This window comes from Giraffa tippelskirchi, chromosome 8, assembly GCF_054371585.1.
Source record: "Giraffa tippelskirchi isolate mGirTip1 chromosome 8, T2T-mGirTip1v1.2.pri, whole genome shotgun sequence".
NCBI lineage: Eukaryota > Metazoa > Chordata > Mammalia > Artiodactyla > Giraffidae > Giraffa > Giraffa tippelskirchi.
This window is the reverse complement of record NC_137282.1, coordinates 28,871,433-28,888,543: the sequence shown is the minus strand read 5'-3', so window position 1 is coordinate 28,888,543 and position 17,111 is coordinate 28,871,433. Positions and strand designations below refer to the sequence as shown.

The 17,111-nt window shown below is 43.5% G+C and overlaps 1 protein-coding gene across 8 annotated transcripts in view; it reads right to left on the bottom strand.

Moving 5' to 3' along the window:
• CENPU (centromere protein U) overlaps positions 1-17,111 on the bottom strand; it is a 39,073-nt gene that overhangs the window by 1,283 nt on the left and 20,679 nt on the right. For all 8 annotated transcript variants that reach the window (XM_081521868.1, XM_081521867.1, XM_081521864.1 and 5 more), the window contains 8 exons: positions 11,525-11,585; positions 10,807-11,040; positions 7,475-7,541; positions 6,253-6,361; positions 4,296-4,374; positions 4,045-4,092; positions 2,867-2,928; positions 717-873 (listed from right to left, as the gene is read on the bottom strand). In XM_081521868.1, the coding sequence (XP_081377994.1) occupies positions 717-873; positions 2,867-2,928; positions 4,045-4,092; positions 4,296-4,374; positions 6,253-6,361; positions 7,475-7,541; positions 10,807-11,040; positions 11,525-11,585 (817 nt within the window). The remainder of the gene's footprint in view (positions 1-716; positions 874-2,866; positions 2,929-4,044; positions 4,093-4,295; positions 4,375-6,252; positions 6,362-7,474; positions 7,542-10,806; positions 11,041-11,524; positions 11,586-17,111) is intronic.

Sequence of the window (17,111 nt, the reverse complement as noted above, 5' to 3'; positions counted from 1 at the left end):
TAAAAAGAGAGGTGAGGCATAATTGTGAAAGCATAACACAGACACACTACTATATATAAAACATAAACAACAAGGACAGGGCCAACTATATTCAGTATCTTGTAGTATCACAGAAAAGAATCTATACCAACCACCCTTTTCCCTCCTGCTGCTGCTGCTAAGTCGCGTCCGACTCTGTGCGACCCCATAGACAGCAGCCCACCAGGCTCCGCCGTCCCTGGGATTCTCCAGGCAAGAACACTGGAGTGGGCTGCCGTTTCCTTCCCTCCTGCATGCCCTCTTAAAACATTTTTCAACTTCTAAAATCACACCTACCATTTATATGAGATAATGGCTAGTTTTTCATATACAAAAGATAGTAAAAACACAGGCTGAACAAAGAACAAGAGGTTGGTCTTTAAAACTTGTATAGATTTTAGTGGTCTTAGTCTTAGGTTGACGACAGTTGAGTTTTGTCCAGAGGATACACTTCCCTTCAAGAAATTCAGTTCTCTGAAGCTTAAACACCTTAGTAAAATCAGTTTCTGGCTTTTCCTTTACCCCTCTGGCCTTCATTAATTAGCTAAAGATGCGGTGAGAACAAATTTTCACCAATGTATAGTGATGCTTTTGGGGTAGACCTGACATCTCCATTGTTCTCTCCTCCAAGCTCTGGTTCTCTTAACAGGCTGCCCTGTGTCTTCTGAAGCAGAGTGAAAATTAAAAACTGAACTTACTGTTTCCTTTACACTTGGTTCTTCCTCTTGAACATCTGAGTAATCTTGATGAAGGTGTTTGAGATTAGACAGGAAATATGCTGCCTTCCTAAGGGAAGCTTTTCTCTCCTGAAGTTCCTCATACTTTATTTGTAGTTGTTTCAGCTCTGGTTCTACCCTAAAACAAAAAGATATTTTTCCCAAAAAGAAATGACAAAGTGGAACTACAGCCTCAGGCATATGAGGTGGAACGTGTAAGGGTCTGAGTGAAGTAAACAGGGGAGGTGCATTAGGTGGTTTAAGATATCATTAGCTTTGAAATTATCAATGTGAGTGATTCTGAAATCAATTTAAATAAAGCAGAAACTCTGAAATATGATGCCTAAAAAGTACTTAGCAGTGAAGCCCACAGAAAAATACGCCTTATGTATCTTAAAGTTCATTGAGTCATTTTTAGAGTCTTAGGAACTACTGAATTGAAACATTTACTTGGGTAGCAAGATTTTAGTGCCCCAGACGGATGTAGACCGACATTGCAGTTTAGCAGTAAAAGCATGGACAAAAAAGCCTTTCCTCTGCCCCTCTGTCTTACTGAAATTTTATCCAAGTCTAATAAAAGCAGTGGAGAAACTTATCTCCGTGCCTGGATGAGATGTGCAGCCTTGGGCAACCTGCTTTCTGTCTCAGTAGCTCATCAGTCTCTAAAAATATAAAATAAAAAGGATAACTTGGATTTTGTGGACCAATGTATAAAAGAATGGGGAATGGTTACCATCTTTTATTCTCACAAAGATATATTTTAAAAACCTGCTCTAATATCACTTTATAGAAGTCCTCGTAACAGTTCTGTGCATTGAACCAGTGCCACGTTCTGGGAAACCCCGAGCCAGCAGGGTCGTGCGCAGGAGCGCTGGGTTGGGAGCCAGCGGGCAGACACCAGATTCTGGCTCCCTCATCCCCGGGTGGGGGGCTGTCGGAACGTTACTGCCCTGTGCCTTAGGTTTTCCACATGTAAAACAATGATACACATTTTGTTTCTTTCTACGCCTTTTCAAAATACTGTACCTCTCAACTTCTACAATTCTATCTAGAGAAAGGATTGAAAGCTCTGTGAGACAGATTCGAGTCTTACATAGTTGTCTTGTGGCCAAACAACCTGCCTCCCAGGGTTATGGTGATGACTAATGAGTTGGTATAATAAAGCACCTGGGACGGTGCCCAGCGACACACAGCTAACACCTGAAAAAGCTTCCCATCGTGATCTTTACTTTTCTAACTTTGGCCTGGGCCCATGAAGGCTCCCGCGCTGGCCAGCAGCACCTGGCCATAGACTGGATTTGGAAACCAAAGGCCTAGACAACCCATTTCTCCCTCTTCTAGACTTCTTGGGCAGGTCTCATTTTTCAAACTTAGTACTCACTTATAGGTCGTCTTCTAAGACCACTTTCCAAGCTATTTTAAGGCTCCTGAAGAGCAGAGAGCGTATCTGACACTGCTTATTCTGCTGCTGCTTTACGGCCAGCCCTCCGGCTCACCCGGCAGTCCTGTCTGTAAGGATGACCACCAGAAACACAGTGGAGTTGCGCTCCAGTTTTCCTGAGCGCACATGGATACAGACCTGGTGGAAATTCTTCTGGCCCAACAGCTGGGCTCACGTGTGTCCTACCAAGTGATACGTCTCAACAGCATTCATGAAAACTGGTAATGCTTCATACAACACTTACTGTATGCATGCCAGTCACTGTGTGGCCCTTTCTGTATATTTATTCACTTAGGTCTCACAACACCTTGTGAGGTATAGTTACCCTTATGCTCATTTGCAAATGAGGGAACTGAGGCACTGAGAGGTTAAGGAGCCTGCCCAAGGTTGCACAGCCAAAAAGTGGTAGAGCCTGGACTTAAACCTCGAGTCTATGAATTAAGTGTCCAGTTAGAACGCCCCTTGGGTGGGAACTGAGAGATCTAGTGGTGGACAGATCAGGGCTGAATTCGCCTTTGCTAAAAGCTTTTCAACTCGGCAGCATAACCTCCCTTGACTGAGCTTCCAAGCTCAGAGAAGACCTGGTGTTTAAATGGAACACGGCAGCAAGTTTTACAACAAAGCCTCACATGAAACGCCGTGATTAAATCCTTGTTGTAAGTTCTCAAAGAGGATTTAGATATTATCTTACCGAAGCAATTCATCCTGGACTTCAATCAAATGCTGCCTTTTCTTTTCAATATCGGAGATCATCTAATAACAAAAATTTGTTACGTTAGTTTTGTAAATATTTGAGCACTGCCTTGTACACTGTGCCAGGTATTGGAAGCACAGTGGGAAACATGGCAAACCCCATTCTTACCAACTTTGGTCACACAGGGAAGACAGACATGACATACAAACGGTGTAATTACAGCTTGTGATGTGTGCTATGAAGGCACAGAACAGGGAACTGAAAAAGTCCAGGGGGATCCACTTGCAGATAGCCCTGAGAAGAGGGGGGTGGATTTTACTAGCCTGTGAGCTATCAAGTAAGGCATTTTGATGCTCTCTAGGTACACCAGGAAAACACTGAAGCCCCGGAATGCCATGACACAATTTATATTTTACAGAGAACATTTCAACAGAATTCACTGCATCATCTCAACTATCACTTTTAGCGACTACCTCATATTCCACTGCTGGACGTTCAGACTACTCCTGCTTGCTTATGAGAGACGCAGGAATGACCATCAAGAGATTAAAACTGAAAAACAACAAAGGCTGGTAATCACCAGAAGGAAAACTATCCATTTCAAACCCATTTCTGTTATAAATGTAGAGGGGGGCTGTGCTTCCACACGTGGGTTCATGCAACTTCAGAGCTAGAACAGGGACGCTACTTCGTCCAGCTGTAAACAGATGGGCTAGAAGGGTCTCATGTTTCCTTGCAGACCAAGTGGCAACAGGACATTGAGGCAGCAGCACCATGACAAGAAAGGAGATCTCCTGACCCTTAACCCAGTATTCTTCCCAGGCTGCCGTTTCCTCCTGAGACATGAGACAGTTCTTTAGTCTGAAAGACTTCTGACATACACAGTAGTGATAAACATACATCACATAATACTCAACCATATAAGTGGTCATTTTGGGCTTGAAAGCCATTTTCAGGCCAACTGGGACCCCCATTCCTTAGCCTACATCTCAACAACATTACTGACTTGATCAGTACTCACCTGAACAGTCCCCCGACTGACCAAACAAAAGCCTGACTAAAAAGATAAAAGGTCTTACACAAACTCTGTAGGTCACAAAACCCAGAGTCGGGTCTTTACTTGCTACATATGTGCACGTTCTACAGGACTGTGTCTAATCACGTAAGTGATTTACCTTAGCATTCTTCCTTTTCAGAGTCTTCAACATCTGGACTTCTCGAAGCTACACAAAACAAAAAATAAGTATTTGCATGCATTTTCCAAAGTCAAGTGTTTATGAGTTTACAACATATCATATCCAGTTTCTAAGGAGCTCTTTACCACACTGGCAGCAAAAGCAAGCTTTTCCAAGGCAACAGTGAGCTGCTCAGGATTAGTTTAAAAAAAAAAAAAATTAGACCAACCAATTTATGTCACTGAACTTACCATTTTAATGAGTTCTTCTTTCAAATTAGAATGAAATTTGTTGATGGCTGCTTTACAAACTCGAGAGTCTATTTTTTGTCTGTAGCAGAATTAAAAAAAAAAAATCAAACTTAGGTATTCTCTGAAGGATTTGGAAAGGTGTGTTACATTTGTTTAGCATTCCCATGGACACACGCAGTTTGGTATGTGCCATTCTGAATATCTAAGATGTGCATGGTCAGCTTGCAGCCCTTTCTAAGATTTAAAAAAATACTGGAAGCATCTCAAGAGAAGAAAAAGAACTGGAAATCTCTCTCCTAAGTCCTCATGTATGTGGCCAGCACTTCCCGACACTGGCCACATCCACAGGTGACACTAAGCCATGTGGAAAGTGATGTTCCCAGACAACCCCAGGCTTCCCTGCCGTCTGATCCAGTGACCAGCAGACTCCAGCCCTTTCCTCCCTCCCTGCTACAACTGGAGAAGGGACTGGGTCACATATTTGGACCAACCGAAGAGTAAGTAGCCAGAAGCCAGCTCTTCAGTTCTGCAAAAACTATAAAGCTGACCCAAACAAAGAAACTGGTTTAGGTCCCTGTCATCAGGGACAGAAGAGCCCAGTCTCCCTCCCTCACAGCTGGACACAGACCCACGGTGACCCACACCCTTCCAGGGTGGAGCTACCCCCCTGCTCTGCCTCGTCACAGAACGAGACTAGAATTTAAAGTTTGAATTGAAAATAAACCTCTTGTGTGAGTGACAGCTTGTCATATAGCTATTTTTTTCTTGGGGCAAATACATGAGGAAAAGTCACCCAGGAGAAAGGGACTAGGCCCATGGCCTAATTCTTCAGAAGCTAAGCAGGAGAGATGGCCTGCACTTTTGAATGCAGATTTTTGTAAAACTTTAAATCAAAAAAAAAAAAAGGGTGTTAAAAAGTATTTCTAGTGACATCAGGAGACGGTGGAACAAGAAACCCCAGACCTCATTCCTCCACAGGGAAACCAACAAACAGATAGAGCCCCAAAATCCTTACGAGGAGGACTCCAGGAACCATGAAGAAGTTGCGGTTCTTAACTGGTTCTGGCAAGTTCAAAGTCTAGATCCTGAGTAGAAACAGGTAATAGAAGCCATTTCATATCTGATCGCCCTTTTCCCAGAATTAAACAGTCTCCAGGTATTATAAACATGATGTGCTTTGGGGTGGGGGCAGGGAGAGAAGACCAAGATATCACAGCTTGCCAAAGTTCTGATCTTACTGGTGGGGAGTTACAAATTTAAAAAAGGATCAATACATTCTTCTAAAGATATGGATAATTAAGTATAATGGACTAAAGTGAAATTCAAAGATGGACACTGGATTTAAAAAGGATTTTGTAATAAAGAACAGTTTAACGTGAGATAAAGGTAGGAAGTAAAAGTTAAAAGTATGTAAAATCTGGAAAATACTAAAGAAATCTAGTGACATATGAGATAAAAGATTTTAAAACCAAAAAAGGCATTTTTAGGAATGAAGAGAGTCACTTCATAAGGATAAAATGTTCAATCTAAAAGAGCAATTTTAAACATGATATCCTAGTAAAATAACCTCTATAGAGATAGCGTAAATTGATAGAAATACCAGGAAAAACTGAGTAATACTGATTCTACACAGATCCAATAATTAGAGCTCCTCCAGAGATTATGTGCTAGGCCATAAAGGAAGCCTCAGTATTTCAAAAATAGGTATTACCAGTCCATGAAATTGGACTATAACTATTTAAGACAGAAGATTAATAAATACAAATTAAAAAGTCACATACATGAACATATAAAAACATACTACTAAATCAGAGGCTTAAAGAAAAAAGTATAATAGAAATTTAAAAGTATGTAAAAATGATAATGAAAGTTCTACATATCAAGCTGTGGGGTAAGCAGAAGTGCTATTTCAAGAGAAATTTATTAGGTACATAAATGACAACATCAAAAGACTCACTCATACTCTAGAAGAATGTTCTCAAATGCAGACAAAAACACATCTACTTCCATGATGTCACTGGCTCTCTTTTCTTTTAAACACCAAATAGGTGCACAGTTGGAAGTATCTAGAACATCAGGATAGGTTAATTTAATATGCTGATTATCAGCAATGTAGCTCTAGGTCCAGGGATCTGAAAGCCTAAACAAAAGTATTCCACCAAATTGTTAAAAATGGTACAGAGGTTTTGAAGACACAAACATATGGGAGAAGACAGGCTCAAACCCCTGTCTGTAGGGCACCCTCTAGTGGCCGCCTCCTTAGTTGGCCCACTTCTGAAGCAGCCAAAAGCACAGCTGTCCCTTAGTTACCTTGCTGTGCCTTTATTTAACAGCCGGCTGTTACTGAATGCTACTGGTGATGGAGATCTTTGTTAACTGTGTTTTGTTAGTTTTAATCTACCTGATGGATCACTTCTAGGACACATGAAGGTTACTGCATGTATTGATTCAGACAGCTGATATAAGAGATTAACTAAACTATGTACATTTGTGAATGAAATATTACATATTCATTAAAATGGTATGTAGAATACTGAATGACAAGGATATGAGCCCACTTAGGGTGAGAGAAGCTCAGTAAAAGGATTGAAGACTACAGACCAAAAAACATGGCAGTTACTTTGGGGTGAGGGAATTGTAGGTGATGTTATCATCCTTTCTATACCTTTGAAATTTTCTAAAATAAACATTTTTATAATAAGAAAAACATAAAACTTATCTTTTAAAAAACTGAAGAGAGAAAATGCTTTATTTTCCTCCCATTTTTCAATAAACTTTGTGCCAATAAAAATGATGCAGAATAATATGCATGAATCTCAAAGTTACATTGAATGAAAAAAGGCTTCTAAGAGTACATACTATGATGTCTAAGTGTATAACATGTGATGAAAAATTAAAATAGATTAATGAATAGGTGCTAGAGCAAGTAGAAATAAATTCTGATGTTAAATCTAGGTAGTAGGTATATGAATATATATTGTTAAATTCTTTATCTTTGGTTATTGAAAACTTTCATGATAGATTTCTGGAAAACTCAGCTACTCCAAAGTCACATATTTTTTAACTTTTTAAAGTGGAAATTCTATATACTTAAATGTACTACTTTATCAAATTAAAAAATATATTTTTAAAAAAGAACTTCTTGAATGATTGACTACATATAAAACACTGTTCTATACCTGAGTCTGTGGCGTAACTTCTTGGTTTCTTCCTTTTGCCAGGAAATGTCTTATTTTTCTGAGTTTTCTAAAAAAACAAAAAACAAACAAAAACCACAGCAAAGAGTTTCATGTAAGAGAAAGTTCTCTTAAAACAAGAATTAAGACAGCATTATCAGACACTGTCAATACTTTAGCTACAATTCAATCCCTGTGTTGGGAAGATACCCTGGAGAAGGAAACAGCAACCCACTCTTGCCTGGTAAATCCCTTGGACAGAGGAGCCTGGTGGGCTAAGAGTCGGACACAACTGAGTGACTTTCACTTTCTCATTTTGTTCTAAGTTAATATATTAATCATATAAATTATCTAACTTAATATGAGGAAATGCTTAACAAATTAAACTACCTCAAAATAAAAAGTTATTAAAATTTTCACTTGGCTTATAACAATGGGTGCCTTGGAGGAAATTGAGCTTTAATTATTTAAAATAATATGTGGAATCAGCTCAATTTCTGCTCCAAGCTATGACGAAGTGACAGCTTCTGAACTAGCTCTCTTGCCATGCATAACCATAAAGTGGGGAGAGGGGTGGCATCGGACAACAGGCAGGACAAGCCTGAGATGCTCAGAACGCAGACCTACGGCTGCCCCGGCCCCCCAGACCCGGGACACCTTCCCTCAGACGGCAGCACAGCCGCTGCGCGTCCAGAGAGAGCAGCGTCCTGCTCCGCTGAGGCGGCAGAAAGCAGGGCACAGCGGCCGAAGCCCCTGCAACAGGCTGTTGGAAGAGGGCACAAGGGGTCGGGGTGGAGTCCCTGAGGGTCCCTGACGCCTACTCCACGCTCGCAGGGAGGCTACACAGGGGCGCTGCATGTGCTGTAGGGGATCAAGGACGTAACAGGTGCTAAAGGACAAGGAAGACTGGGGGAAATTAGATGGAGAAAATGCAGAGGCCTCACTAACTAGTTAAGAGCCGTCAATCCAGCTGAGCGGGAGGAAGACCCCAGCTCAGGGGTAAGAACGTGCCCGAGATCGTGCCATCTCCAACTGTCCCCAGGCTGAGGCAGGGTGAGGGGCCGCGCAAACAGCCTTAGAGATTGTAATACAACAGTTTACGACCCTCCAAAGTACCTGGTACATAAATAGATACACAGCATATTTATGTTAAAATTCAGTTGGGGGAATGGTTAGGAGGAAAAATGTCTAAAAAGGGTTCTTAAGGAGGATAACAATGAAAAAGGTTTCAGAAACACTGCTCTAGAGTTAGGGCTGCCCTAGACCCATCCTAACTAAGCCTAAAGCCAGCCTCTGACCAGATTCAACAGAGACTGGGGGTGTGGTAAGCACGATTCCCACTGACTTGTATGATCCCCTGCTCCTGAGTGTGAGTGGTTCCTGTGACTCTGGTGGGACGGTCATCCTCTTGATTGGTCACATCACGTAGGAGGCCACCACTGCAGACTGAGAGGCTCTGGTTGGCTCTGAAGACATCGCCAGCTGCCATGTCGTGAGAGGCCCTGTGGTGAGGACCTAGGGGCAGCCTCTGGTTGCCGAGTGTGACCCCCGGCTTCAACCAAGAGGAAGCAAGAACCCCAGGCCTGCGATGGCGAGGGTCAGCATTCTGCCAATGGCAGGTGTGCCCTCAGGTGAGGACCCCGAGTCTGAGGTGAGAGTTCAGTCCTGGCTGGCACCTTGACTCCAGCCTGTGAGACCCTGACCCTCACCAGCCAAGGCGAGCCTGGACTTCTGACCCACAGAAACTGTGGGAGGCATAAATGTACGTTGAAGTCACAGAGTTTGTGGTATTCTGTTTTGCCGCGGCTGTAGACTATGAATACAGAGGTTGAGTTCCACTGACTTAGAGAGACTTGGGAGACCCACTAAGGCTTTCCACAGACTGACCCCAACAAGGGATAAACCACACCCACAGAAGTTCAAGCTGATCAGCCAATAATCAAGCTACCTATTAGAATGAAAGTCAACATTCAGAAGAAAACACAACTCAAAATCTCAACCACCTATCAACAACAATGTGTAACACACAATTTAAAACTACTAGATTAAAAATGTTACACAAAAAATGTGACCTGTAGTCAAGACAGAAAAGAAGTACTCAAAAGAAGCTGACCCACCAAAGTCCAGGCACAGTCACCCCTTAATATCCAATGAAGGTGGGTTCAGGATCCCCCAGGGACTCCCAGACCCGCTGATGTTCAAGCCCCTTATATAACATGGTAGCACTTCCACATAACCTACTTCTTCCCATTACATTTAAATCACCTCTAGATTACCTATAATACCTAATACAAATATTATGTAAATACTATGAATACTGTGAAATACATACAAATACTAGGAAAATAGTTGCTGGTGCATGGCAAATTCAACTTTTGCTTTTGGGGAACTTTATGTCATTTTTGTCCCCAAATATTTCCTATCAAGTAGTTGGTTGAATCTATGAATGTGGAACCTGCAGATACAGAGGGCTGACTGTACCCGACTTAGAAAGCAGAGACCTCAACGCAGCTCTGGTAAATATTATGTCCCAAGAAGGAAATGATTGTCTTAATGATTATGCAGATAGGGAATCTCAGCCAAGAAACAAACTATGAAGGAAAAAAAATAAAGGAAGTTCTAGAACCCAAGAGTACGATACTAAAAAGGAGAAGTTATTGGGTGATGTTTTATTTCCTATGACCACTATAATAAATTACCACAACTTGGCTTAACAAAGAAATTTCGATAGATCTGGAGTTCAGAAGCCTGAAATCCATTTCAGTGGGCCAAAATCAAGATACTGGCATATTATGACACATTAGAAGCTTGATTAAGAGATATTACATGTCAAGAATCTTAAAAGAGAATAAATATGACCCAGAATTCTTATCAGAGCAATTTCTTTCTTAAGGAAATGACCAAGGATGTGCACCGAGATTTCGCTAGGAAAAAAAAATCAAAGCACTTACATTTTAAAAACTGCAATTCTTCATTAGTAAGAGACAACTAAACTATGGCATATTCATGAATGAAATGTCATGTGTTAAAATGGCATGTATAATACTTCATGCCAAGGATGTGGTTCACGTAGGATAAGAAAAGCTCAATGAAAGACTGAAGAGTGTAGACCAAAAAATGTGGTGGTTATTTTACTCTGGGCTGATGGAATTAAAAGATTTTATCTTCCTTTCTACACCTTTTAAATTTTCTAAAGTAAATATACTTTTATAATAAGAAAAATAAAAAAAAACTTATCTTTCAAAAGAAGCAAAGGAAAAAGAGAAAATGCTTTCCCGTCCCCCTGGGCATTTTCAGCTTCTTCTCCTCTCCAGGGGGATGGCAGACACTCTTACCAGCTGAAGTCCTGTGGCTGGTGTGGCTTTCTCAGCAGAGGACTCGGCACTCCGGGGTCCTATCTTCTGAGGAGTGACTGCTTCAGCTGGTTTCTCCGAAAGTCCTGGAAGTGCTGTCGCTGAAATGGCTTCATGCTGTGTACTTATGTTCTCTGTGGGTTTAACTTTTCTCCTTACATCACTTTCTTCAGGGCTTTCAGATTCATCACTGATGGGCTTGAGTTGTCTTCTTGGCTATATCAAGAAAACAGCCTTACTGTTTAGAAAATACAAATGCTTATTGTTCCTGTTAGTAGATAACCATAAGGTCTACATTTCTTAAGTCCAAACTTCAAAACTGAACATAACAGAAAGATGGCAACCTCACAAGTGGACAGGACCAGAAACCTGGATTAAAGGGTTCCCAGCAAACACTCCTAACAGTGTTTAATCGCCATCTACACACATTACATGGCCACCAAGAAAACTGACACGGTACACAGACATTTGAGATCTCTGTGATGAAAAACACTTCAGATACAAAACTATCTCATTTTTATTTTAAAAAAGTACCTTCTGAAACATAATATACTCTTTATGAAAAATAATGCTACAGAACATTGTCTCTATTTGCATCCAAACAGTATATGAAATACTTTACAAAACATTTCTTCTACTTGCATCCAATCTCAATAGTATATGAAATATCTTACAAATTAAGACAGGAGAACAGGCATACCTTTTTGGCACTAATCTTTACAGACTCGTTTTCACTTGCTTCAGTTTCAGAAGTGTCCGAACTGTACCAAAAAACAAACCATTAGCATCTTGCACACGTTTCATTTTTATTCATGTGTGTCTTCTAAAAGCTGCTCCTCTGACACAAAAACAAGCTCAGTTTAATGAGGAGATTTCCCACTTGTCATGGCTGGGTCTGCCACCTCCCCAGACTTACCGTCACCGCCCACACCTTCACACACCCGGGCCGTATTACGTGAGCTCGAGCAGGCAGGTAAGGGCCCGTAATGTAGCCCCTGTGGTCCTGTCAGAAGTGCCCCTTCCTCCCCGCCACCACTCCCAGGTTCAGGGGCACCACCGGTACTAATCCGCAGATACAGGCACATGTTTAGGGGACAGAAAAGGGAATACCTTGTTTCATCCTTTGAAAAGGAAAAAATAACCCTAAATTTCCGATGAGAGTTCTTTCACTTTTTTCATTTGACATTTAACACCAACTTCCAAATGCAAGTATAAGGAATACAATTACTTGAACAATGAGGAGGCTTCCTTTGACGGGTTCCCTGTCTAGGAGGAAGGCCAAAGACGGTGGAGCAGAGGAGATGGGGACACCCGGCTGGGGCACCAGGAAATACACCATGGTTATAAGATGAGCTGACTTTTGAAAGCACTTTTCCAGGCAAGGAAAAAAAAGGGAAGGAGATTTAAGGAAGAAGGAAAAGTTAACAGAGAAGCAGGTGGGTGTAAAACACCCTGGACCATCAAGGGACAGGACGGGAATCAGAGTAGAGATCGCACATCTTGTTGAAGAGAAGCCAGTGCCAGAGAAGTCAAAGGTCACGACTGGGGAGGCCGCAAGGCGCAGGGTCCTGCTCGCCCCTCCCCGCTCGGCGCAGCAATGCTGCGACCCGCTGCTCATCTGCACGGAGGGACAAGTGAGCGGCGGTCCCCTGCCCGTGACCTCGGAGGTGGGAGCACCAGGCCAGGTCTCTCCCTCTCCCCAGGGAGGGCCGGAGCGGAGCGCTGCGCTGGGGTCTGAGGCCGTCTCTGCTCCAGCCCGATCCGTCCACCTGTAACGCTCCGGATGCTGCTAACAAACCTCTTCAGTCCTCACTGCCTCGGTGTCCACTGATGGGGCCTGGGGAGGCCTCTGTGGAGTCCCGGTACCTGAGAGCATCCAGGGGGTGCGGTCCACGTGGAGGACGGCTGGGGGCTTGGGAGAGAGGCTGGGCAGAGGGAACCCGGGGGACATTGACCGGAGGGGAGGCGCGGGGGGCGGGGAGCCATGAGAGGAATTGGGGAGGGGCGGGAGAGGAGACGGTCTGACAGAGATGAGGAGACCGCAGAACAAGAACCGAGCAGCCAGGGAGGACTCCGGGCCTCCGCGGTGCCTCCTGAGTGCTGGGAACCGCCCTCGCCCCCGCGCATCCCTTCCTTCCGTATCCCTGTATAAATCTTGGCCAACTTATCCAAATGATGCTTTTTGTTTGGACTTCACACACCCCCAAAGCCAAGGTCACTGAGGAGGTCCACACTGTTGAACCACGGCAAGTGTTCAGCCTTTACCTGACTCTCAACTGCACTTTAGCCTCCCGAGAACACACCCTCTCCTGGCTTCTTTCTTCCCCTCCAGCCAGGGACTCCTCTCTCCTCCGCAAGCTCCTCCTCCCCTGGACTCGGGAGGACGGGGCGCTCAGTCTCCTAGGCAGCCCTACCCTACTCAACAGCCGACTGCCGGTCCTCTGACCCGAGCCTGAAAGCCAGGAGCTGTCTAAGACAAACAGGGTTAATGTCACTCGTGTTTAAACACAGTCACAGAAGTCAGGAAGAAAATGACCAACAGGGGAAACATGGAAAAAGGGTATAAAGAGCTTGCAGAAAGAAATTCAACAACTTGTAACACATACAAAGAGGTTACTTAACTCAGTCATGCTGCTAAGTCGCTTCAGTCATGTCCGACTCTGTGCGACCACATAGACGGCAGCCCACCAGGCTCCGCCGTCCCTGGGATTCTCCAGGCAAGAACACTGGAGTGGGTTGCCGTTTCCTTCTCCAGTGCATGAAAGGGAAAAGTGAAAGTGAAGTCGCTCAGTCGTGTCCGACTCTTAGCGACCCCATGGACTGTAGCCCACCAGGCTCCTCCGTCCATGGGATTCTCCAGGCAAGAGTACTGGAGTGGAGTGCCATTGCCTTCTCCGAACTCAGTCATGAGAAAAATACAAAGAACTAGAACTGAGCCAACAGAGCACCCTGGCAAAAATCCAAGCCTGAGGCCATGCTGGTGGGAACTCGGCAGTAACTATGACACTTACACGCTTCATGGGACCGAGGCTTTCCCTTATGGATACATCCTACAGAAACAGGCACATGTGTGAACTGGTGTATGTACCACGTTACTGATTACGGCACTGCTGGTGACAGCAGAAGACTGGGAACGATCCAGCTGCCTGTGGATCCAGGACTGGGGAAGTAAACTATGATGATCCAGACTATGGAAAACCTGCGACTGTGAACAGAAAACGAGGAAGCCCCACGTGCGCTGACATGTACAGCTCTGCAAGGTACAGAGAGGGAAAAGGCCAGGTGGCAGGGTGCCCTGTCTTTTGAAAAAGGTAAAAACTCTGCACTCTTACTTTGACAGGCACAAATGCAACGGAGCAGGACTCTGTGGTCCTTGCCCCCGGCCATGTCCTCTGCCTGCCTTCTGTCTGTGGAAAACTTTAGTCAAAGAAAGAGTTTAATCAGAGAAGTGAGAAATGTGGAAACAAAGGAAAACAATCAAAGGAGACTAAATAGTAATAATGTAGTCATTAAGAATAGTCAAGGATCTTTAGTTCTTTCTCAAGGGCTACAGGTAATATTCTGAGCCATCTCCTGTGAGCTGTCTTATAGATACTGAAACCCCAGGTGGAGAAGTTAACTATATGATGACCAGACTGTACCCATGACATGAGACGCCACAATTCTGAGAACTGGCCTCAAAAAGTGGGAACAAACGGACTCTGGAACTGAAGATTAACTGCACCTAGAACATTCAAGGTGATGCTGGCCAGACCACTGATGAGCAACTGCAGATGACTCTTCGAGATGACTGTGCTGTTTCTACGTGTCGTCCCTGGCCGCCACTCGGTCTACAAAAACTCTCACCCCTGCCTGAGGTGGAGGTAGTCGGACTTTGGACAGGTGTTCACCCCCCTCCCCCACAGTTGCTGGCATCTAAAATAAAGTAAACTTTCCTTCCACCAACCTGGTTTGTTTATTGGCTTTTGAGTGGCGAGCAGCCAGACCCACACACTCCTTGTGGTTAAGATTCTGGTGCCCAGCGTGGGGCTGGCTCCTGCGCTTTCATGGCACCTTGGGGTCCTGGGTTTCCCAGGGGAAGCTGTGGCCATGACAGTGTACCAGCCTGCCGCTCGTGGCTAGCTAGCCCTGAGTAGAGGATCTGGGGACGTTTCAAGCAGCTGCCAAATTTGTTTTGAGGATCCTTACTGTTTCTCCTCTGCTCGGCTCTGGCTGCCAGCTTATGCTTTTCCTTGGTAGAATGGAAACTAGTATTTGGGAAAAGCTGATGAGCTCCAAGACCAGGTAAGTCCACTGGTGTGCAGACAGGCAACCTTCCCATTTGTGTGTGCTGGTGCTATTTGGGCATTCTTGCCAACTGGTTCTGACTGCCACTGAGGACTGTTTGTGAGCACTAGTACTATTTGGGCCAATTTAATTCAGATGACCATTGTACCTACTACTGTGGGCAAGAATCCCTTAGAAATGGAGTAGCCATCATAGTCAACAAAAGAGTCCAAAATGCAGTACTTGGATGCAATCTCAAAAACGAGAGAATGATCTCTGTTCGTTTTCAAAACAAACCATTCAATATCACGGTAATCCAAGCCTATGCCCCAACCACTAATGCCAAAGAAGCTGAAGTTGAACAGTTCCATGAACACCTACAAGACCTTCTAGAACTAACACCACAAAAAAGATGTCCTTTTCATCATAGGGGACTGGAATGCAAAAGCAGAAGTCGAGAGATACCTGGATTAACCAGCAAGTTTGGCCTTGGAGTACAAAATGAAGCAGGGAAAAGGCTAACAGTTTTGCCAAGAGAATGCGCTGGTCATAGGAAACACAATCTTTCAACAACAAGAGACAACACTACATATGGACATCACCAGAAGGTCAACACTGAAATCAGACTGATTATATTCTTTGCAGCTGAAGATGGAGAAGCTCTACACAGTGAGCAAAAACAAGACCGAGAGCTGACTGTGGCTTAGATCATGAACTCTTTACTGCAAAATTCAGACTTAAATTGAAGAAAGTAGGGAAAAGCACTTGGCCTTTCAAGTATGACCTAAATCAAATTCCTTATGATTATACACTGGAGGTGACAAATAGATTCAAGGGATTAGACCTGGTAGATGGAATGACTGAAGAACAATGGATGGAGGTTAGTAACATCGTACCGGAGGTGGTGATCAAAACTATCCTCAAGAAAAACAAATGCAAAAAGGCAAAATGGTTGTCTGAGGAGGCCTTACAAATAGCTGAGAAAAGAAGTGAAAGACAAAGGAGAAAGGGAAAGACAAATGCATAGTTCCAAAGAATAGCAAGGAGAGATGAGAATGCCTTTTTAAGTGAACAATGCAAAGCAAGAGAGAAAAACAACAGAATGGGAAAGACTAGAGATCTCTTCAAGAAAATTGCAGATACCAAGGGAGCATTTCAAGCAAAGATGGGCTCAATAAAGGACAGAAATGGTATGAACTTAACAGAAGCAGAGATATTAAGAAGAGGTGGCAAGAATACACAGAGAACTCTACAAAAAAGATCTTAATGACCCAGATAACCATGAAGGTGTGATCACTCACCTAGAACCAGACATCCTGGATTGTTAAGTCAAGTGGGCCTTAGGAAATATCACTACGAACAAAGCTAGTAGAGGTGATAGAATTCCAGCTGAGCTATTTCAAATTCTAAAAGATGATGCTGTGAAAGTGCTGCACTCAATATGCCAGCAAATTTGGAAAACTCAGCAGTGGCCACAGGACTGGAAAACGTCAGTTTTCATTCCAATCTCAAAGAAGGGTAATGTTTAAACTACTGCAAAATTGTGCTCATTTCACATGCTATCAAGGTAATGCTCAAAATCCTTCAAGTTAGGCTTCAACAGAATGTGAACTAAGCAATTCCACATGTACAAGATGGATTTAGAAAAGGCAGAGGAACCAGAGATCAAATTGCCAACATCTGCTGAATCATAGAAAAAGCAAGCGAATTTCAGAAAAACATCTACTTCTCCTCCATTGACTACACTAAAGCCTTTGACTGTGTGGATCACAATAAACTGAAAAATTCAGAAAGAGATGGGAATAGCAGACCACCTTATCTGCCTCCTGAGAAACCTGTATCCAGGTCAAGAAGCAATAGTTAGAACCAGACATGGAACAACAGACTGGTTTCAAACTGGGAAAGGAGTACGTCAAGGCTGTATATTGTCACCATGCTTATTTAACTTCTATGCAGAGGACATCATGTGAAATGCCAGACTGGATGAAGCTAAAGCTGGAATCAAGACTGCCAAGAGAAAC